The 23,198-nt window shown below is 40.3% G+C and overlaps 1 protein-coding gene across 1 annotated transcript in view; it reads left to right on the forward strand.

The window, feature by feature from the left end:
* The first annotated feature begins 3,614 nt into the window (after window positions 1–3,614).
* The window catches only part of TBX20 (T-box transcription factor 20), a 46,066-nt gene continuing 26,482 nt past the window's right edge, over window positions 3,615–23,198 (forward strand). Inside the window, exons 1-5 of the mRNA XM_068973319.1 lie at window positions 3,615–3,741; window positions 7,167–7,425; window positions 8,426–8,590; window positions 12,562–12,670; window positions 16,089–16,247. Coding sequence (XP_068829420.1) covers window positions 3,615–3,741; window positions 7,167–7,425; window positions 8,426–8,590; window positions 12,562–12,670; window positions 16,089–16,247 — 819 coding nt within the window. The remainder of the gene's footprint in view (window positions 3,742–7,166; window positions 7,426–8,425; window positions 8,591–12,561; window positions 12,671–16,088; window positions 16,248–23,198) is intronic.

A 23,198-nucleotide genomic window follows, 5' to 3' on the forward strand; every position in this document is an offset into this window, starting at 1 on the left:
ACCTCAAATTTTAATTCCTGAGTTCCAAAGTTTAGCAAGTTGTAAATAATCGTCCATTATCACCATGAGACCCCAATCCATACACTCCGAAAACTGCACAGATACCTGCATGTGAGCACGCGAAAGAAACATTTCTGAGATCGCAAAATTGCAGTTCAAAAATTAAAGACAATAAAATTCTGTATTTATATTTCATTTATACTGGAGTAACTGTTCAGGCGCTTTATGCACTTTATCTCGTTTAATCCACAGCGATATTCTAGGTAGAAATAAATTAATTAATTTAAGATGATGAAACTAAGGCTTTAAGAAATTGAGGTAACATATACCGAGTCTCAGGGAGGGCTAAAGAGGGTTAAAGTCAAGATTCAAAGTCTTCTCCAAGTGCAATGGACTTTCTGGACCCCTCTCTCCCCAGACTCACCCCTACCCCCAGCCCCCCTGACGTCAGCCTAAGGACCTTCTGGGAAGTGTTAATGTGTTTACTTAGTTCCAACTCCCTCGGTGGCTTTACCTATTAACCCGCGCTAACACGAAGGGACCTCAGAACCGGGCGATCTTCTTTTCGGGTGGGCTTTTAATCACTCTGTGATGGCACCTCCCTGCCAAGTACCGGTTCCCGGCTTTTACAGCACAGTATTGATTTGCAAAGGCAATAAATCTAAGAGCAGGGACAGTGCGCCCCAGATAATTATGTTGCAGTATACATTTTATTGCTGTGGTTTCAACACCAACAGGATGCATTGCTTTTTAGGGATCCCCAAAAGGCTCACCTCTCGAGCCCCGAGTTTGTTTAAAGTGGACTTTTCAGTTCCTCTTATTTGTAGTCTCCCTCCGCGCACTAGCTTAGCTTCCTATTTTGTCTTTAGGATGAACAGTCCAAGTTCGCTGCCCGCCAAAGATCCAGAACCGGACTAAGAGTGCGTGGGCAATTGGAAAAGTGGAAACTGACCCTGGGCAAAGCATTTTCCCCCTGGTCTGCCAAGTTTTCCAAAACTGTCCCTGTCATGAAATTATTCAAATTCCAGCCTCAACCACTAAGATAATTAAGAAAAGATATGATGCTTTCTTTGTGTAGAAATGCATTTTTTAAAAATAGAGGTATAATTTCACAATAAGTTTTTGAAAACTAAAACCAGCAAATAAGATTTTCGATGCCCAATTGCAGCGTAAAATTCTAGACTAACTATGCCATCGCCATCCCAACAAACAATGCCACACACCCCCTCCACGCCCCCCACCCCATCCCACCCCCCGCCCCTCGCAAGAAAAACAACCGCTCTTGACAGAAATCTTCCTTCCGGGCCAAACCCTAAGCATTTGAGACACGACAGGAACAAGCTTGTGTGCCTTACGTTTAAATAAGGGAAATGTCACAGTTGCATTGATTGAGGTGGAGTGTGTTTGCCTGCTGGGGGGAAGATTTATTAATCCAAGGGTTTGGGTTGTCCAAAAACAGCAAAGGACCAGATACTCAAGAATAGAAACGAATCTTCAGGCACATGAAGTGGTGCTGCCTCTGTTCTTACTAAGGTTTAAGCTGAAAGCATTCTCAACCAGCATTACTTTACTATGGATCTCCCGCGTGAAGAAACAAGGCACAGCTGCAGGGCTGGGGTATGATCAAGATCTCTGCCTGGAGTGCAGGTCCTGTGCCTCTAGCCGGCTGGGTCGATTTTAGGGGAGATGCATCACCCTGCTAGCCAGACTCGATTTCTCACTGTCAAAAGCAAATGGACATGGGCTAGACAGTATAAATCGTTACCAGCACAAAAATCTATAGTTTTACGAATTTCCCCCAAATTTACACATACACTTTCTGTACACAGAGATATTTCAAAATTATTCCTTAGTCACTGTTATGCAGTTTGTTGTTAGAAACTATTCACATATGGTGACAAGACAGGCTTAACTCACAAGTCCCCCACCTGTCATCATGTTACTTACATGGCTGATTTCAACTTTTGAGTTTCAGCTTTTTTCCCTCATAAGTTTATTTCAAGGGGTGGAGAATGTCTGTGCCATGGAGAGAGGAAAATGTGGGGGTGAAAAATGGGGGGGGCTGTTTTCCTTCTTCTCTTTCTTTTTTTAAAGACCTACCAAGAGGCTCCTAATCGCCAGACCAACTGGAAAGGGGCGCAAATATTTACATGTACAGCTTGAGTGTGTGTGTCAGCCTGAGTTTACATGGCTCCAAGTGAAGCGGATTACCCCGCGAATTTGGAGAATTTGAGTTATTCAAGCTTAGCAAGGCCAACAAGACGACCCCCACAAGGCCGTGGGAAGTCCGAGCTCGTGAGGACAGACGGCTCGGCGTGCGCCGCACCCGGGCGCTGTAGGGCTTGCACTCTCCCACTGCGCGTCGCATGGTCCCCGCAGGGTGCCGCGCCACCAGCACGTCGACCGCCCCTCACCTTCTCCTCCGTCAAGGCCCGATTTTTGAGTCCCTTTCGAGAATAAGAACCCCGAATGAGAGGCGCACCAGTGTACAGAAGCAGCCGTGGTTCTGAGAGCATCCTTTGCCAAATGCTTACAGCCTACTCTTAGCGCATCGTTCTCAAGGCTGCTTCTCTCCAGACCCATTGTCTAGCAGTCAGATTCTGAAGCCCATCGGGTTCTGGGATCCAGCCCTTCACGCTGCCCGGGAAGTGGGATCTATCCCATTGGCGCCGACTCTGCGGCTCCAGGTTCTGTCCTACTTCTAGCACTCTCCAACTTTCTTTTGGAACTTTGATTACCAGTAAGAAAAAGAATGGGAAATCAAGAACTCCCCGAGGCTTCCTCTGGTCTAGATTCCTGCAGTGGACCACTCCTAGGCTCCCAGGTCTTGAGACAAAAATGCCCCCTCCCGACAGCGAGCACCTCCCTCCCACACTGGAACTGCGAGGCCTGACGGGCTGCATCCGCGGTCGCTGCACTAGCCTGGTGGTGGCACCCCATTCCCCTAACGGATGCCAGGTTCCACCGGTCTGTGCGTGAGGCCACACCGGCACCGCGCCCCGGGCGCACCCTCCCCACCCGGCCCGCGGCCCCGCCCCCGGCGGCGGAATCAGGAAGCGGTGACGTGTGGCAGCGCTGACTGGCTGCCTGCCGCCGGGATCGCCGCTGCAATCAAATTAAGGCGCAGGGCTTCGAGCTCCAGGGCGCAGTGTCCTCCGCGCCCCGCCGCGCTCGCACGGCTACGCTCGGGCTCCCAGGCATCCGCCCCCTTTCAGCGACTCTGAGCCGCTCCGACTGTCCCCAGAGTGGGGAGGGAGGAAAGACGTGGAGCGGGTGCTGCAGGACCTCTGGGCTTTGCGCAGCTCATGCTAGTCTCCAGCTTCCGGCGCAGCCTGTGCCCCTGCGGAGCGTCCCTGTACTTGCACACCCAGTTGAGCCCGCAGTTGGTACTCTCTGGCTAGTTCGAAGTCTCAGCGGCTGAAGACTTGCGGTGGGGGAAAGGAGACACCGGTGTGGAGCTCTTGGGAGACTGGGGCTGACTCATCTAGAGTCCCTGGCTCCCCTCTGGCTGCACTTGGAAACTTTGCTCTGTGTTTCGGTCTTTGTCTCTTTTGGGGAAGCTGGACAGCAGTTCGGCAGGCCCGGTCCCTGGCCAGGACCGCACACTGGGGGCCATGGAGTTCACGGCATCGCCCAAGCCCCAGCTTTCTTCCAGGGCCAACGCCTTCTCCATCGCCGCGCTGATGTCGAGCGGCGGCTCCAAAGAGAAGGAAGCTACGGAGAACACCATCAAACCACTGGGTAAGTCGGGCTGCTAGACTGTCCGGGATGGGCAGGCATGGGGCGGGGGAGTTGGGGGGGGGCCTGCACATTTGTTTGTCCTTCTGTCCCCTAGCTGCACGACGCTCTTGAGGGTGTCCACCTTTTCCGGCTCGCGCGGCAGCTCTGACCCGCGGGTCATAGACTATACGTTGCGGGTGGGAAATTTTTTTTTTTTCCTCTTAGACCCAGATTCTTTGGGGACTTCACAGTGTTGTTATATGCAACCAGTTTCATACCTCATATGTCGTTTTCCTTACCTATTTGTCTAGAATCCTTTTGTCAAGTCGAACATCCGGTGTGTGTGTGTGTGTGTGTGTGTGTGTGTGTGTGTGTGTGTGTAACATTTTTGGGATAAAGATTTAGGGATTAATAATGATAAAAGCCCCTTTTTAAGACTCGACAGAATTTATGATGCATCTAACACCTGCTTGTGCACTTGCAACCAAGGAGACTGTCACTTCACAAGAAAGTAGTTTAATTTTGTTTTTCCCTGACTTGAATATATTACACGAACTCAGCTCCTTAAGACCCCTGCAGGTGCTGTAGAATAAGCCAGTTCTACCGGAATGAACCATTTTCTTCAGAGAAGCTCCACATATATCAGTAAGACATTTCATAGCTGCTGTCACTTTCAGTGGCGGTTGGCAAAAACATTAACCAGTAATCATTTCCCAGATTCCTCAACTTTTAGCTATACTGTTTATTTAACAACCTTTACCATTTATAGAAGACACTGCTCAGAGAAAAGGGAGAAAAGTGACTATACTCCCCTTAACACGAGTGAATTGTGTGAGAAAGAAACTGCTGGAGATGTGTTTCAAGTCCCTTCACAACTGGGAGAAAGAAGTGTTCTCATCATCACCTTCTGGGTCCCTGGGTAATAATTAGTTCACATCCTGATCATCTGGTAGCTCTAAAACAGTGAAAAGCATCAAGTAAACTTAGGGTAATTTTTTTTAACTTTTTAACTTCAATTTTTTTTTCCTTCTCCCTGCCTTTCTCAACATTTTAACATCTCACACCTTGAAACACAATAATAATATGGAAGATGAAATGTTATAGAAGGAAAATAAGGGGCCTCAGCAGAGAGAAGAGAGAGCTAGAATCCCTGCAGAAACTTAGAACCAAGGCAAAGGAAACAGGAAGATCTGCAGAAAACATGTCAAAAAGTCTTTCCTCCAGGGTTTTTACTCCTTTTCTCTGGTTCTTCCCATCTAACCTCCTGTGTAAATCTAAACCTGCTAAAGAAATGGAAATAACCAATCAGATAAACTCCAACTGTTTAGAAAAAAATTCACCACCAATTTCAAAGTTAACTTTGTGGCCCTTCCCAACATTATCCACTCCTATTTAGGAGGCCTCCAAATTCTTTATAAATAAATGCCCCAAATAAATATATTTATTTATTTATAAATAAATTACCAAACAGTAATGTGTTTGGTAGCTAGCAGGAAAAGAGAATTTCAGGTTAAAATTCCTGACAGATGTACAGTAGACTGGGAAACATGTTAGCTTCAGCTCTACTGTCATTTCAACATTGCTTCCTTCTCTACTTTCCTGAGGGGGGGAAAAATACCTTCCTCTGCATTCTAAACTATAAAACCATTGGCAGCTCAAAGCACCCCCACTTCATTCCAGTCTGTAAAACGAGCATCCTTCCTCCCCTGGGGCTTTTGAGACAGGCTCTGAAAGAACCTGAAGGCATCTTAGTCCCTTTCTAGGGCCAGTTCAACAGAGCACTATTACTGACTGTAAGCCAAGGACTCCAGCACGTGAAATACCTGTTCAGAGAGAATGCAACACTAAGGAGATGCTAAAGAAGCTGTAGGGTGGGAGTCAGAGGTGTCTCATGATTGCTCATTTAAACACATTAGGTCTATTCAAAAGAACCACCTCAGACAACTAAGTCATAAGTTTTTTTTAAATTGAGATATAACTGACATAAAATATTGTGTTAGAACATTTCTGTATCATTTCCTTCTTCCGTTTCCCAACCTTGACACACTGGTTAGTTTGGAGCTTAGGGAATTTGCCTTTTTCAATTGTCAGAAAAATTTTAAGGCTACTTAATTCTCTATAAAGATGTTATGTGAATATGTTTCTGAAAATCTAGTAGAAAATATAATTTTGTGACTGCATGATTCTCTTTGAATTTGAAAACAAGGATATGATAATTAATTTGATTATTCTTATTTAAAAATTTTTCCATGAGTTGGATTATTATTGTAAGAGAAGGTTAAAATTCTCTACCTCTTGCTTGCTGCCCCAAGTCAAAGAGAAATAAAACATTATATATATATATATATATGTGTGTGTGTGTGTGTGTGTGTCCTTAGAACTTGTTTCAATTCCTTGAGGGCACTTAGAACAGAGTTGTTTTGGAGTCCAGTTTCACATTGTCGATTCAAGTAGTTTCTTTTTTAAGGGACACAAGATAATTGGGCCAATTACAAAACTCCTCCTGTATTCCATCAAAGTGACTGGTGTATTCCCAGGCCCTTATCAGCTGTGGAGGAGAATGTTTGGTTCATAGGCAGTGGTATTCCAGCCTGATGGTTGATGGAAAACTGTTCTTCCTACGTTAACACTCTGCTGGTCTGGGTTTGGGGTTCTTTTCCTCACAGAACATTTTTTGAGAGAGAGAAAATACACACATTGTCCCTCAAGTAATTGTTTCAAGCCACGTTCAAAAAATTGGAGAGCGTACTCCCGTGATTTAACAAGCAATATGTTAGTCTTTCATAAGGTCTCAGACGGGGAGGGAAATTATACAAATGTTCCAATCTAACATCTGAAAGTCTGGGAAACTGAGAACTGGGCAAAGAAGTGAAGTGACTTAATTAAAAAAAAAAACAAAACCCACATCCCCAACACCACAGCAAACCACACCCCCTTTTCATTTCCTCTTATGGGGAGAGGGCTTCAGGAGGGAAGGGAGGTTTCTCTCAAAGTGAGGAAGGAGCTGGTATTTTCGCTGCTTTGATCTCCGTGGAAAAAGTGTCTCCTCTTTGTCAGAGAGGAAGAACTGGTACCAGGGCCCACAAACTGAGAAGAATGTGGAGGGATAACAACAGGAATATTTGTTTTTAATTCTCTATGATCATTGTCGTCCCCACTATCCACTCCTCACATTTTTTCTTCTCCAAAGTGGGTTTCAAGTAATGGTAACAAGAACTGGTTCTGGAACTCACTGATTTGGTTCAGTAAGCAAGCAAGCAGGAGCCACGCCACTCCACAGGACTCTCAGGCTTGGTTTATATAGTGAATGGTTTGCACTGCCCTCCTGGAGATCCTGAGCATAACTTTTCCAAAGTCAAGTCTAGGTACATATTTTAGTTGTGCTGCTGTCCTTCTATCCCTGATTGACAGAATTAGCTGTCATTCTCAATTCTTTTTGCCTGCAGAACAATTTGTTGAGAAGTCTTCCTGCGCTCAGCCCCTGGGAGAGCTGACCAGCCTCGATGCTCATGGGGAGTTTGGCGGCAGTGGTGCGGGCGGCAGCAGCCCCTCCTCCTCCTCTCTGTGCACTGAGCCACTGATCCCCACCACCCCCATCATCCCCAGCGAGGAAATGGCCAAAATTGCCTGCAGCCTGGAGACCAAGGAGCTCTGGGACAAATTCCATGAGCTAGGCACGGAGATGATCATCACCAAGTCTGGCAGGTAGCAGGAGGGCCTTGTCGGCTGAGGAGCGGGGAGGAGGGAACGGTGCCCTGTGTGGCATAGGGAGTCTCCAGGAACTGGGTGAAACTGCTAGTACTGAGCTTGAAGAGGAAGCTTTGCTCACGGAGGGTTTCCTTCCACTGACTTGCTTGTGGTAAGATCTACTGAGACAGATGTCCAGGCATTTGCTTTCATGGGATCTGGCTATAGGAAGCCCTACCCCCACCCGAAGGGCAAGAGGGCTCTCCTCCTCCCTGCAGCCCAGTTATGTCTTTTAGGTTCTGAGTTTGCATCTGGAGGGAAGCGGGAACTTGTGCCTGCTGCAGTACAGGGCGGGCTGCTCCGTGTTATGAGGGAGGCAGGTGGCTTCCTTTTTATCACCTTTTTATCTTCCTTTTATTTGCAGAAGCTCTCATTAAAAACAAAAATTAAAATCAGGGAGATAGAATGAAATTTGAAATGACCACACTCCTGGTAGGAAGGCGCTCCGGTGCCGGGCCCCTAGATGGCTGAAGTCCGGGGCTGATTCAGGGAAGGCAGGAAGGCAGCTCCTGGGACTGGGGCTAAGGCTCTAGGGATCGGTGGCCCCTTGGCGCTCGACTGCTCCAGCTCTCAGGTCTCTGGGATGCACCCTCTCAGAGTCCCCCGAAAAGAAAACCAACCTGAGAACTCCTCTCTGGCTTTCTACTAAGGCAGGGGTGAGTTTTCTCCCTGCAACATAAGGAGGTTACAGGACTCTCTCTGCTCTGGAGACTTCGGTTCAGAGCCTAATGGGCTTGATGATCTAGCACAGGATTTTCCCTAATTGCAGACCTTTGGGTATTAATGAGGACTCCTGTAGAGATGACACTTAAGATTATCTAGGCTTGGGAGAAGGTCAGTCTCTGTATTCACATCTCTGTGGCTTTACAGGAAACAAAGAGTTTGGGGGCTGGGTAGAGAGGGAAGGGACCTCTCTTCCTCTCTAATTCTGGTGATTCTCTTTGTCTCACTGTGTCAGGAGGATGTTCCCTACCATCCGTGTGTCCTTTTCCGGTGTGGATTCTGAGGCCAAGTACATAGTCCTGATGGACATCGTCCCTGTGGACAACAAGAGGTACCGCTATGCCTACCACCGGTCCTCCTGGCTGGTGGCTGGCAAAGCAGACCCTCCACTGCCAGCCAGGTTTGTGTCTCCAGATTTTCAGCCAAGCAAAATGTCTCCTGCCCTGGCTGTTTGAATTTTCAGCAGGTCTGTTTTTAAAGCCGTGAGTTCTGGTAAGAAAGCGTTCCAAGCCCAGGCACTCCAGGATTAACTATACAAAATATGGATTAGTCTCTGAGAAAGGCAGAGTTTGTACTCAGAACACTGCCTTTAATTTTATCTTTCTTCATAATTCATTTCAAAGTTTTTCTTAAATTTCAATTGGAATGTTTGTTAGAAATCTGGACCCATTTCATATGACACCCCTCATTTCTATTTGGCTAACACCCAGCAGAATAAACCTACTGATGAAGCGACTGCCCTAAAATTCATTTTAAAAGTGTGCATTTTAGTACATTCGTAGCTTTTAGTAGATATTTGTTATAGTGTGGTTATAACTTCACATAGTAAATATCATTTTGGTAAATGTGGGTTGTTTTTTTTTTTTTGACTAATAAAAGGCTCAGAGATGTTTAAGTATGAAAAACAAACTCTTTTTCCCCCCTCTCCATAATTAGTGGATAAATGTAATTCAACATCAGGTTAATATACTTTTACTGAAAAATTATTCAATTACTATGTTAGGTAATGACCCAAAGAAAACATGTCCATTTTTGTGCTAGTCATTGGTAATGTTTTTCCTGGAGAACCCTGTTTAACAAATCACATGCAAACCTTTATTGCTGCTGCTTTGCCCAAATGAGCATTCTGGAGGGAAGAAAACGGTATTTTTACTTTATGTGACTATGACTAGCTGAAGAACAGAAATCTAACAGGCACTCTTTAATACAAACAATGAATCTTTACATTTTACAATTTACATTTACATAGCTGATTATACATTTAGGGCTCTAAAACCAAAACTTACAGCTTTAAAGTTGTTTTATGACTATGTCATTTTTATAATCGATAGGCAGTTCATATCAAGGCTAAGAATTTATTTAAATGTACAGGTTTAGGAACTTTGATGTTATGGTTCAAAGTGTGGTTCTTTGTAAGTATATAGTTTGGAGTCTTAAATCAAGGCACAGAATCAAAACAGATAATTTACACATACAGTTCAATGGAATATTAAGCTTACTTAGTAGTCGATCACATTATTAAGCTTACAGTCTGTTAAATACACTAGAGACGAGATTAAAAGGAGCCTCTCTGAGTTTTCCATTCCCACAAAAGACTAGGAAGGATCCCAGCCTTTCCAAATCAATATATTAAATAACAATCAGGACTAAAAAAAATTTTAATGACACTCATTTTGAGTGACTATAAATGACAAATTTACAATAGATATTTAAAGAAATATAATTAGTGTTCTCTACTATTTACTATTAACTAGCCAGTTCACACTGATCTAGAGCTTCTTTCCAATATTTACAATTTTTTTTTAAAGGGGAAAGAGAGAAAGGAAGAAAGGAGACAGAGAGCGGAGTAATTTAGCAGATTCCTAACTATTTTTACAATCAGCCTCTCCCACCCCTTTTCTTTTTTTTTTTTTTTCTTTTAGTCTTTCCTCTAAGAAGTTAATCACTCTTATTTAGCATACATTTTCCTCCTATCTAAAGGTATGGGGAACTGGTTTAGGCCAGTTGGGAATATGACATGCCTTGTTTATGTTACTAATCTGTTCTGGCTGGAAAAAGAAAGCATGTACCAATACACTATCTTAACTGAAGCATGTTTAAGCTATTGCTGGAATTTTAAGTCCCATGAGACTTGAGAGAAGCGGGGCTTCCTGTATGCTTTTTCGTTCATCCTAGTTCAGTTTATTTATATTGATATTAGGTTAAAATGTTTGTGCCTTATAGGATAGAACTATTCTAGATTATACAAGCAACTATTTTTTATTGCTATTAAAACACACTGCTATAATTTCTAGCTACATAAGGGAAAGGTAAAGAATTTGGGAGGTGATCATTTTTGTACTTCTGGTAGAAATTCCTTGCAATTCTAGCTCTTTGAAAGACTTTATTTTAGACTAAAATTCATCAGTCAGTTATTTCTAATCAGAAGAAATGATGCTTGACAATATCATTTGGTCATAGTAATGGGCAAGACGTTGTATTAACCTAAATAATGTTTTATTTTAAATAAATTTATGAAATAAATTTCATAGGACATTTCCTTTTTAAAAAAGTTGATATTTAAATAAATTAATATTCATTAATCTTATTATATGTGGTAAATTGATACATAAAGAGGGACCATCTCACTAACTTTTAGGACTAAATATTTTTAGTCCTTTTCGGAGGAGTGGGTAGGATGTGGTTGTTGTTGCTCAGGCCCTCAGTCCTGTCTGGCTCTTTGTGACCCTATGGACTGCAGCACATCAGGCTTCCCTGTCCTTCATCATCTTCCAGAGCTTGCTCAAACTCATGTCCATTGAGTCGGTGATGCCATCCAACCATCTCGTCCTCTGTCATCTCCTTCTCCTGCCTTCAATTTTTCCCAGCATCAGGGTCTTTTCTAATCAGGATGTGGTGCTTATTAGTAAAACAACTGTGTATATAGAGTAATAGCCTTGGAAGGGTGCTATTTGAAAAGCTATTTAATATTATGGTTGTGTCATTGAAGAATACTTCAATCGAAAGGCAATTCTGAGCACTCCTTTAAAAAATTATTCAGGCAGACAAATACCTAAAACCTTTAAAGTTCTTGTATGGGTCTGGTAAGAATCTTTAGTACTGTTAGCCTGTTTTTTGCTTAGATCCTGGTGGGCTTTGTGAGTTGCAGCCTGTGATTCCAATTCTTCTATTGTTAGTCCTCTGTGTGACAAACTATAGCATAGACTTCTTATTCTTTACATGAATATTGTTAGGAAAGGTGTTTTTTTTTTTTTTTTAACTTTTTCCCTTTCCTTTGTTCCCTCCATAATATGTATGTTTAATGGTAGTTACAAAGATTCGATACAAAATATAAATATGAATAACCTGTGGCATGGATAAAGGAATTTATCCCATTAAATCAAGGACATTTCCTTCCCCTGTTATTAGTTCTATAATCTCCCATGACTTCAGAAAAGCTTATGTTAAGTGGATATTAGGATTGTGATTTACAAAGAGCTGTACTTAGTTTAAAGCTTTGCAGGTAAAGCAAATGACTTGCATTTAACTGTCAGTAGGTAAAAGCTAGCCAAAAACATAGCAGCTGATCAATAAATGACAAATATCTGATAAGTACATTTCCCCACCCCCCCCCACCCCCCATCAAAGCTGTTTTGGGTGGAGAGGGGAGTGCTTAGGCTATTTACAGATAAATACACTAAATAATTTGAAGCTTACCCAGCTTGTTTTCACTCTCATTAGCGAGCACTTAACTAGATAATGATGAAAGAAATAATATTAAGGTACCCGGAGAAGCAAATAGACTATGTGATCTATTAAAAGTTCCCAGGGTCACTGTATTAAGCACTGTCATGCTTATAAAGACAACAAACTTTAAACTGAGCCACCTTCGAGTTTAAATGGATAGCTTCTCTAGAATTGTTTCCTCTTTTAACTTATTTGTCTTCACTGCTTTTTAGCAATGTATATGCTAGGAGCTCATTATGCAATTAGTATAACCTAGACTTTCCTTTGAAAATATCTACAACTGAATTTTATATTTGACAGAAGCAGACCAGTAGTTGATTAATCAGATGGGAAAAAAAACACCTTTAAAAAAACAACTTGCTCAGCAAATAATATAAAATGTATTAAGTATTATCCCTTGAAAATCAATAATAGAAAATGTATTAAGTATTGCCCGTTTAAAGTCATTGGTACACAAAGAAACACATTTGTATGTTTTAGCATTATTTTGGCATTGCTGTATTATTAAATTTGAGATTAAATGAGGCAAATAAAAATTCACCATTTATGTGAGATTTTTGTGTTCCTTTAGAATCAGGATATTTTAAAACCCACAGTGAGATTTTTTAAAAATGTCTCAATAAAATTCTGTCATAATTTTCTTAGGTTGTATGTACATCCAGACTCTCCTTTTACTGGCGAGCAGCTACTCAAACAGATGGTGTCTTTTGAAAAGGTGAAACTCACAAACAATGAACTGGATCAACATGGCCATGTAAGTAGTGCTTGGACTACGCGGATTCCCTAGGGTAGAATGGAGAAGCTACGTGAAACCTCTGCTGAAGTCTCTTCCTTTTCTCCCTTTCCCCCTCCAACCTTCCAGCTCTGAGGCATTCTGTGAGAACATTCTTGTGTTCTTTGGGGAACTCTGATACATACAGAGATGCTGTATGCCATTTCTATGTAAGAGGGTCAGGGACCTTTGGCACTGTGGAATCCCACTTCTGCAAATGCTTTACCACCTGTGCCAACTAAACAAAGGGAATGTGCATTTTGGAGGTTACTACAGCCCATTCTTGGGTTAAATATTTAATTTCTATCAGTGATAGATAACACAGCATAAAGGGAATGGGGCTGAGACCTCCAATGGCGGTTTCCCAAAATGTGTTCTGCAGAATACATTCTTGTGAGATACAATGGGACCAAAGGGTTTTACATACAAATAAATTTGGAAAAGTGCTGTTCGCTTTTTACATATCTCTTCTGTAGTGAATCTTATGAATATTAGAACACAGAGAAGTCTTGCAGTTAAAAACAAAACAATTTGATTTTATATATCAAGGAATTCATCAAAATGTGGAGAAAAGAGAAACTGGAATTCTGACCTCCTATCAACATTTAATAGAACAGCCATTGACACAGGCTTTTACACAATTTCCAGGAATGCTTTTTAAGGAACTATCTGTGATGTTATTTCATGTGCTTAAGTAAAGATTTACATTTTAAAAAGTGTTTTAGATTTTATGCTAAGGAAACTTCAGACAGACATGCATGCTTCTTTTTGATGAGGAGAATACTGTTTCCTTTTTTTTTTTCTTTGCCCTGTTTGCCAGAAAGCAAATTGGTATTTTCATAATTTCTCTCCTTGGCTTAGATATTCTGATATAATTATTCTCTCTCACCCCTTTTATTAAGGCTCTTGTTACTTAAGGTTTTAATTTTTATTGGATCTATGCAATTTAGAAGAAGAGTCTCAAAACTTTTCTAAAAAAATGGTTACATATACATAGATAATAAGTTAGAGAGCTCTAGACATGGTTTCGAAAAATTGGATTGAACCTAAAACCAAGTAAATCACTTCAGGCACTGCCACCATCCATATGCCCACAGGAGACCTTGTTTATCCTGACCAAGTCAGAGTAACTAGGTTAACCTACAACTCAGTTGTCCAGAATTGGTGTGGTTTCCTTTCAGCATCAGTTTCATGGAGAGGAATAGCACTAAGCCATACTTCAGGAGCTCTGGGTTCTAGTCTGATTACGCCAAGATCAGACCGTGACAAATTGTTTGCCTAAATCTTAGATGATTGCTAATATCCATTTTGGCTTTAAATTTTTATTATTTAATTTAATATAACTCTTTTTCAACAGAAACAGTATGTTCTGAAAACTACCGGGAAATTTTTTAGATCTTGTGTTGTTTAGACAAGTTCTCTGAATCAGCCCTGAGGAAGCCCCCCTTTACAGATACATTTTTGGTTTTATAATAGGAAAATTTCTTATTTCCAGGAATTTATTTCTCCAATGAAATAAAGTCGACATTTCTATCAGTGTTTCTTAGATCCATGAAAGCCAGAGCAGAGGTTCAAGAAGCCCTGGTGTCTGAGATTCAGTCTCGGGTCTGAGTCTGTCCAATACCCTTTCCTAAAGGAAATTAACCTAGGGCTGGTATAAATAAGGAAGAGGGGACCTTATTTAAAGCTTAGGGCTTTTTCCAGTGTGTATGTATGTGTGTGCGTATGTGATTTGAAAACTCTTATCTTCTTAGTAGAACATATAGTGAATGCTCAGGTTTTTCTTATACCAGTTTCAGGAGGCAAATGTTTGGCTTTATCACTTCAAGTTTATTCCAGTTTTAGGACTGAGCACAGATATCTTGAATTCCTTGGAATAAATGCATTATACAAAGAGATAACTTTTTAAAGTTTATTTTGATTCATTTTAAGCTCTCATTTGCTTCAGTAGTTCCTATTCAGATTTGGGATCATAAAAAGATGGCATATTCAAAATTCAATGCCAGTTAATGCCCTGTAACTTTGTTGGTGTATATCTCAGTACAGAAACAAATTGATTCTCTGTCAGTTATCTCACAGTGACTAGTATTTAACTCTCCTAAAGTCAACCAGCATTAACATTCACCCACACACCCAAGTTAGCCAAGGAGACAAGAGACCGACAATACTGCATGCTGTTGACCCTGGTCCTGCCACAGCATGTGTCAAACACCTCCTCTGAGAGCCATGCTCTCTGCTCAGCTCCTGGGGTGAAGGGCATACAATGTGAGCCCTGTTATCCCAAGAAAAACATACTCAATTTTGTATACTTAGGTAGCTGTCTGGGTGTGGCGTTGAGGGAGATGTAGAAAATCTTTAATATCTGAAAGTAGATTTGTTGCTCAAATTTCATAATGGCAATTGTATTTTATTTAAATGATACATGAAAAATAGTGCCTTTGTAAACAAGGGTATGTTTCTGATTTCTAAGTATTGGGCAACTTTTATTAGCTACAGAATGGAAGACAGCTGTCATTATCATTCCTATTTAGTTTGTAACTGGAAGTTGGAATCAATGAAGCTATCAGACATGATGATGATAATACAGTTATATTTACTGAGTACTTCCTATTTGCTATGTGATTTACAAGAGTTACATCATCTGATTCTCACCACAACTTCTGTGAGTTTAAAACTTAAATGCTTTTGCATTTAAGAAAATGGGGTGAGAAAGCTAAGATCACTTGGCCCAAGATTAAAAGAGCGAGAAAGTATCGATTCAGTATTCCAACCAAAGTCTATCTCACACCTCACTACCTTTTAAGTTTTATTTCCCTACCATCCGATCTGCCACCCACCCCAACCCCCAAATCTCCACTGTCCCAAGTAACAATCTGGCTCCCTCGAATATGTAATTTCTTACTTTAGAAAATTTAGAGACATACTGCCTTTGGTCTAACCAGACTGAAAAACAAAAACTATTTTTTTCAAAATAAACCTATCCTGCAGATGATTTTTTCTTCTGTAATTTTAGAAAGAACACTTGAAACAACCTGTGTTATTTGCAGTTGTTTTGGTAAAATGTGATTCACAGTGATGACTCTGCTGTATTATGTACAAATTACTTGCCTGGAGAATGGAAAGGGTAGATTTTAATCTTAAAACTACATTTGAAACTGTAGATTTTATGATCCTTTCTTTGCCTTATTGTAACTGGGCCTGTTTAGCAATGTAAGAAGGGAAGGAAATGGCAACCCACTCCAGTGTTCTTACCTGGAGAATCCCAGGGACGGGAGAGCCTGGTGGGCTGCCGTCTATGGGGTCACACAGAATCGGACATGACTGAAGTGACTTAGCAGCAGCAGCAGCAGCAATATAAAAACCTGAAATTCAGTACTGTACTTTCCATTCTTCATTGTAGATAATTTTGAACTCAATGCATAAGTACCAGCCACGGGTGCACATCATTAAGAAGAAAGACCACACAGCCTCATTACTCAATCTGAAGTCTGAAGAATTCAGAACATTCATCTTTCCAGAAACAGTTTTTACAGCAGTCACTGCCTACCAGAATCAACTGGTGAGTGTACCCTTCACAATTTTTTTTTTGCCAAAAAAGATGGTTTTAGCAGATGCTTTTATCTTCTTGGAGAGAAGGGCCATCCCAGTACTCAAAACAGAAGGTTACTTTGAAGAAAGCTATGGAGAATCAACCTCGGGACCTCCAAGTATGTTGAGTGACTGCAGCTCAGTGTTTTAAAGGTCTGTGTTTCCTAGAACCTTTACCTTCCCAGTCAAGCTCTTTACTGCCCACTCTCCTGCCAAAACCTATCCCAAACTGACTTCTTACCAGTTTTCTTTACCTCCTCTTGGTAGGGCCTCATCATGTACATAACCATATACTCACGACTTCATAAAACTTTAAAGTTCAGTTTTTCTGCTAAATTAGCACACACAGTCTAGCCAACTACCCAAACTATGGATTTGTTAGATATTTTGTGAGACTTATTCAGCTGAAATTCAGGCTAAGATAATTATAGTACAATGATTTTAAATACCTCTTTAGATAATAAACTGTATTATGTAAACATCAAGATATCTAATTTATAATATTGAGTTTTGTATTTTCTACTCTGTTGTAAATCATATTTAAAATTTATGCATCACTCCAGTACTCTTGCCTGGTAAATCCCATGGACAGAGGAGCCTGGTAGGCTGCAGTCCATGGGGTCCCTAGAGTCAGACACGACTGAGCGACTTCACTTTCACTTTTCACTTTCATGCATTGGAGAAGGAAATGGCAACCCACTCCAGTGTTCTTGCCTGGAGAATCCCAGGGATGGGGGAGCCTGGTGGACTGCCGTCTATGGGGTCGCACAGAGTCGGACACGACTGAAGCGACTTAGCAGCAGCAGCAAGGCTTAGACTAAGTTGGTAAATAATTATCAAAATGTTGCTAAGGACTGGGTGCTATTAAGATTCTTCACAATTTATTCTTCTTTAATGGTCAGCATAAACTTGCAGGCTTTCTATATGACTTTGAGTAGACTTCAGTTCATCACTGTGGCTGCCATTTTCTTTGCCTGTAAACTGGGACTAAGAACTGGACCATCTTAGGGAATTTCTGTAAAGCTCAAAGGAGATGCTCTGCATAAACATGCCTTTAGAAACTCTAAGGCACTCTATCAAAAAGGCATGTTGTGACTATTAGACTGTCTCTGTAATGTCCAAAGAGGATTTGTCACCATATGGATTTTTAAAAGTTAACGGCATTTTAAAAAATGAAATAATGTATAAATAATAAAATCAATGTATGAATGTTATCATATTATTTATCTTTAAGTGAAAGCAAAGTACTATAACTTTTTTATTATCCCTAAAATAACACAAGAGTGGCAACTTTCAGAGAATGCCCAAGCTAAGAATTTGGGTATAGACTGAAGCCCACAGAGGCCTAAAACACTAACGCTACTTTTCTTAGAATCTAGAATACTGACATCAACAATCCCATTTTCAATTTATTTGAGGACACATGTAAGGTAGATATCACAGGTTCAGAAAAGATTCCTGAAACATTCATTCAACTTACACTAACTGAATTAGTAGCTTTTATACTATAAACATTGAAAAAAGAATGTATTAGTCACTCAGTTGTGTCCAACTCTTTGCGACCCCATGTACTGCAACCCGCCAGGCTCCTCTGTCCATAGGATTTTCCAGGCAAGGATACTGGAGTGGTTTGCCATTTCCTTCTCCAGGGGAATCTTCCCAACCCAGGGATCAAACCCACATCTCCTGCACTGCAGGCACATTCTCTACCTACTGAGCCACCAGGGAAACACTCATAACACTGTGTGTGTGTGTGTGTGTGTGTGTGTGTGTGTTTTAGTTGCTCAGTTGTGTCCAACTCTTTGCAACTGCATGGACTGTAGCCCACTAAGCTCCTCTGTCCATGGAATTCTCCAGGCAAGAATACTGGAGTGGGTTGCCATTTCCTTCTCCAAGGGATCTTCCCAACTGAAGGACTGAACCCAGGATTCTTGCATTGCTGGTGGATGCTTTACCATCTGAGCTATTAGGGAAATACAAGAGACCCTGTTGATGTTTGAAAATGAAACAAAAATTTGTCATGTGAAACTTCATTGCTTTTATGAAAATTATCTGTGAAAATTATGGACAGAACAAAATTAAGGGAATTTTAAGTATAACATCTGAGATTTGGTCTAATTGGCAAAAGTGCAATCCTTAATATTGGCAGGACCTCTCATATCACAGAAAATGGAACAGGGGGCTATTATCTACATGATTATAATAATAGCTAATATTTGGGTACTTACCATGTGCAAAGCACCATTTAAAGCACATTGTCTTATTTAATCCTCACAATGATATCTTGAGATAGGAACAACAGTATTTTTATGTTGCATTTCATAGCCAAAAGAATTGAGGCATGGAGTTAAATAACTTATCTAATGAGACCTTGCTGCTTCCATCATAGATTTAAATCCAGGTGGTTAGATGTTAAATGTCAGTGTTCTTAACCTCTGAGCTTTAGGTACTTGGTGTCCCCAGCAAAGCAGAACCTCACCTCCTCTCAGCTTGTGACCCTGATGGGTTCAAGACACCCTTTTTAAAGGGTTTTAGTTCTTTATGTTAATTTCTTTTCTTTTCAGCATGTGCTCACTGCTTACCTGCTATGTGCAGGGAGCGCCTCACACTGACAGCAGCCAGTGTAACAAGATAGCAATCATTCTGAATTGACAGGATATCTGCTGGCATTAGCTGTTTCTAATAGGAGCTCTATGCTTTAGTGACATTATCTCATTGAATTCTTTTGTTCCCACTCAACATTTAATTTGGAAGATTTTCAAAATCCGAAAGTGAAACAGATAGTAAAGTGAAGCACATGTACTCTCTAGCCAGATTCAACAATTAACATTTTTCCAGTTTGCTTTACCTTCCCTGCTCCATTTCTCAACCTCTGTTTAGATATCTACTTTCCTCCTTCTCTCAATCATTTGAAACTAAGTTGTATGCATCATGATACTTATAAGTACTTCTACAAGCCCAGACTGACAATAAGATTATTTTGTAACCACAATATCTTTAACACATTTAAAACTGAGTTCGTATTAAAAATTTCCCTATGGACCAACAAATGTCTTTATAACCCCTAGCCCCTTCCCCTAAACTAGTATCCACCAAAGGTTCATGGTTTGGATGTTACTTTTAACTTAGAAAAAAAAAAATCTCTGTATATTTTTAATAATATATCACTTAATTCTGATACTAATCCCCTGAATAAGGCCCTATGAGCTCCATTTTGTGGATGAAGAAACTGGGGTTCAGAATGGTTAATACACTAGCCCAAGGTCACAAATCTGGTAAGTGGGATAATTCCTTTTGGGTGTTAATTCCTACTTTTTGAAAGCATCATGCTAGATTGCAGGATTAAGAAAGTGACCACTGACAGTGTAAGGGCTGGGAAACTGAATTTGAAAATACTTAGTTAAAATAAGTTAAGATTCTAATAACCACATATCCCAATACTAGTTACTCCCCTTGAGAAATGTTTATTTCTAGTTAAGATTATAAGTGGGTTCAAAAATCCACCTACCAGTGCCTATCTAGCTTTCACTGCATCATTAAGTGCAGTGATTAATATGATTAGTATATCATTTCATTGCTAAATAACCCACAATAAAAATGACTAAAATCAGAACTGATTTTCTCAATAGATCCTGCCAGGTCTGAGTTTATTTCTATGCTTCTACCTTTAAAGCCATAATCCCTAGCACAATGCTGCGTGTGTGCACACACGTGTGTGTGTGTGTGTGTGTGTGTGTATGTGTATGTACATCCCCCCTCCCCACACACACACTGGCATTGTGCTAGGGGTTATGGCTTTAAAGGTAGGAACATAGAAATAAACACGGCTATATCATGCTTGTCTACTGATTTACCTATAATAAACATAAAATAAATATATAGGAATTAAATATGTACTAAGTACAATATAAAATAATTTTTCATGGCTAAATAACAGAAAATAAAGAGAAGATTAAAAATTTCACACTTAAGATCATATTTATATCTCTTAAACTTTGGATAGACATTACTTTCATATATATTAAAAGCCAAATCAAAGTTTCCAATAGAATTTGTGAAAAAGCGTCTCATTTATGGTGTCTGGTAGTTTTATTTGTAAGAAATGAAAAAGGTACTTTTTCCCCTATTTTTTGCTATTTTTTTCCTCTGGCTTTTGTGAGGAAATGATTGCATTTCTTTACATTATTAGTTTAAAGCTAAATACATTACACTCTCAACAAACTATTTTATAATTTAAGATTTAAAGGTCATACATTGTTTGTGAGCAGGCAAGCCATTGCTGTAGAGTTGAAGTGTAGGTCAGGTTTCATTTTTAAATGCCTTTGGACAGATCTTTTCCTGATAATTGGAGAAATGGTCTCTGAGGGCCAATTTCACCTTGTGGTTGGGAACCCCAGCTCTACTCAGAGTCTGGTGATATCACATGGAATAATAACTATTGGAAAAAGTCCCTTTCTCTTTGGTGCAGCTGGCAGTGTAAAAATCTGCCCTCTATTTATGCATACACTTATCTATAGATAAAGGAGATGTTGAAAAAGTGAATTTTGTGGTTAGGAAATGCGTTATGATCCATATTTTCAGGATAATACATAAAAAAAAAAACGGGTATATGTTTGCTGGAATGGGCTTCCCTGGTGCCTCAAATGGTAAAGTATCTGCCTGCAATGTAGGTGGCCCAGGTTTGATCCCTGGGTCGGGAAGATACCCTGGAGAAGGCAACCCACTCCAGTATTCTTGCCTGGAGAACTCTATGGATGGAGGAACCTGGTGGATTACAGTCCATGGGGTCACAAAGGGTCAGATACACTGAGTGACTGACACTTTCACTTTTCACTTTCAGTCCATGATTTAGGCTGCCGTCTTATGGGGTCACACAGAGTCGGACATGACTGAAGCGACTTAGCAGCAGCAGCAGCAGATACACTTGAAACTGCAGGATTTCTTAAGCACATACTACTGTCCTTACTTGCTAATTGTTTTTCCTCACAAAATGAAAAACACTGTGTTTTAAAACTTTGTTGTTGAATCATAAAGACATTTCGGTTGTTTCACATGGGTTCTATACATATTATGTTCAGTAATTGACTATTTTGGGATCTTTCTTTTCGTTTTACCTTTGATATGGGTGACGTTGTTCAATGGCATTACAAGCTACAGGCATTTTATATTATGAAAATGATGTCCAACTGAAATCACTGTATATAACTCAGATCCTTTCTTTCATCAGCTCTCAAATGTATAACTTTTTCAGTTCTCCCAAATTTCACAAAGGGATGTAAAACTATATCTGCAAAAATGAATTTCTGTTAGCTACTGGTTTTTATTTAAATATCTATGGAATAAAATCTGTGCCTAAACTTTTAAAAATGTATGATTAACTAGAATGCTAAAACTTTGCTATTTAAAAATTTCTTTTTCTGAAAATAGAAAACAGAATGAAATGCTTTTTATATAAACTTAAAAAGAATTTTCACTTAGTCAATAACTGGTAAACATGAAATCATATTTCTGACTGCTTGTTTTTGAAGCAAAGTTCAACAGCCATTTCTGGGGAACTTATTGTTGGCACCTCGATAGATTGAGTCTAGTGATACTGCAGTGAGCTCATTAAGAAGTTTAACCCACAGATCCTGTGTTGCTAATCAGGACTTCATAAAGCCTGTTCAAGACTGTAGTGGTTAGTTCAGGGCCCCCAAACAATTGTAGTAAGAAATCTATTCAGCTTTTATCCTCTAACTTTCAAAAGTAATTATTAGATAACAGGAATTAGGTAATATGGCCCATAGAGAAAGTAAATACTGGGTTAATGTCCTGAGATGCTTCTCTAACTAGCACACTAAAGTTAAATCACTGCTGAACCAATTGGTAAATCTAGCTGTATATACTATTCTTGAAGCTACAGTTTGAAATTATATCCAAATATAAAGTAGAAAAGTTACCATTGATACTCTTGGGGATGATGAAAGAAAGACTGTAAAGATACTGGAAAGAGAAAAATTCTAATAAATGAAAGAAAATTCCAAAGAAATCTGAAAACCTGTGTTGAATTGGATTTACTTCTCATTCAAAGTTATAGTGGTGATACTAGATATGGTGACACATTAGCTGACAACACACACTGAAAGTATTTACTCTCTATAGTAACTCCACAATCATCACATTCTAAGCTAATAGTCTTTACCTTTTGGAAATACAAATAACAACAAATGCAATTCTCAAAATCCTTTTCAGGGACAAAGTGGATAGAAGGTCTTTAGTTATTATATGGATAATATTTTATATTCTTTTAGTTTATGAAGACTCAAAGAAAGCTTGATGTGGTTCACATTTTTTAAAATTGTATTTCATTTATTTATTGCTGCCCTGCACGGCTTGCATGATCTTAGTTCCCTGACCACAGACTGAACCCAGGACCTGGCTGTGAAAGCACTGAATCCTACCCACTGGACTGCCAGGGAATTCCTGAGCTGGTTCACATTTTAGAGGGATGGTTGCATAAGGACTTTGTTGAAAATTGTTTCTCCATCAGATATTATTTGCCTCTGTCTTCAGAAAATTTTATCCACTGGCAAATCCATGCACTTTTTAATCTTATAAATGAGTTTGTAGGAACTAAACTTGAAAGGAGCCTTAACTTTATTCATGTACCTCACAGTTTCAGTTGGAAAATTTTAGGTTTGGTTCACCCCTAACGTCACTAACACTGCAGTGGATGTGGTGCCACCCTCTTTGCTGCTGCTGCTGCTGCTAAGTCGCTTCAGTCGTGTCTGACTCTGTGCGACCCCAGAGACAGCAGCCAGGCTCCCCCGTCCCTGGGATTCTCCAGGCAAGAATACTGCAGTGGGTTGCCATTTCCTTCTCCAATGCATGAAAGTGAAAAATGAAAGTGAAGTCGCTCAGCCATGTCCGACTCCTAGCGACC

This window comes from Capricornis sumatraensis, chromosome 5 (genome assembly GCF_032405125.1).
Source record: "Capricornis sumatraensis isolate serow.1 chromosome 5, serow.2, whole genome shotgun sequence".
Classification (NCBI taxonomy): Eukaryota; Metazoa; Chordata; class Mammalia; order Artiodactyla; family Bovidae; genus Capricornis; species Capricornis sumatraensis.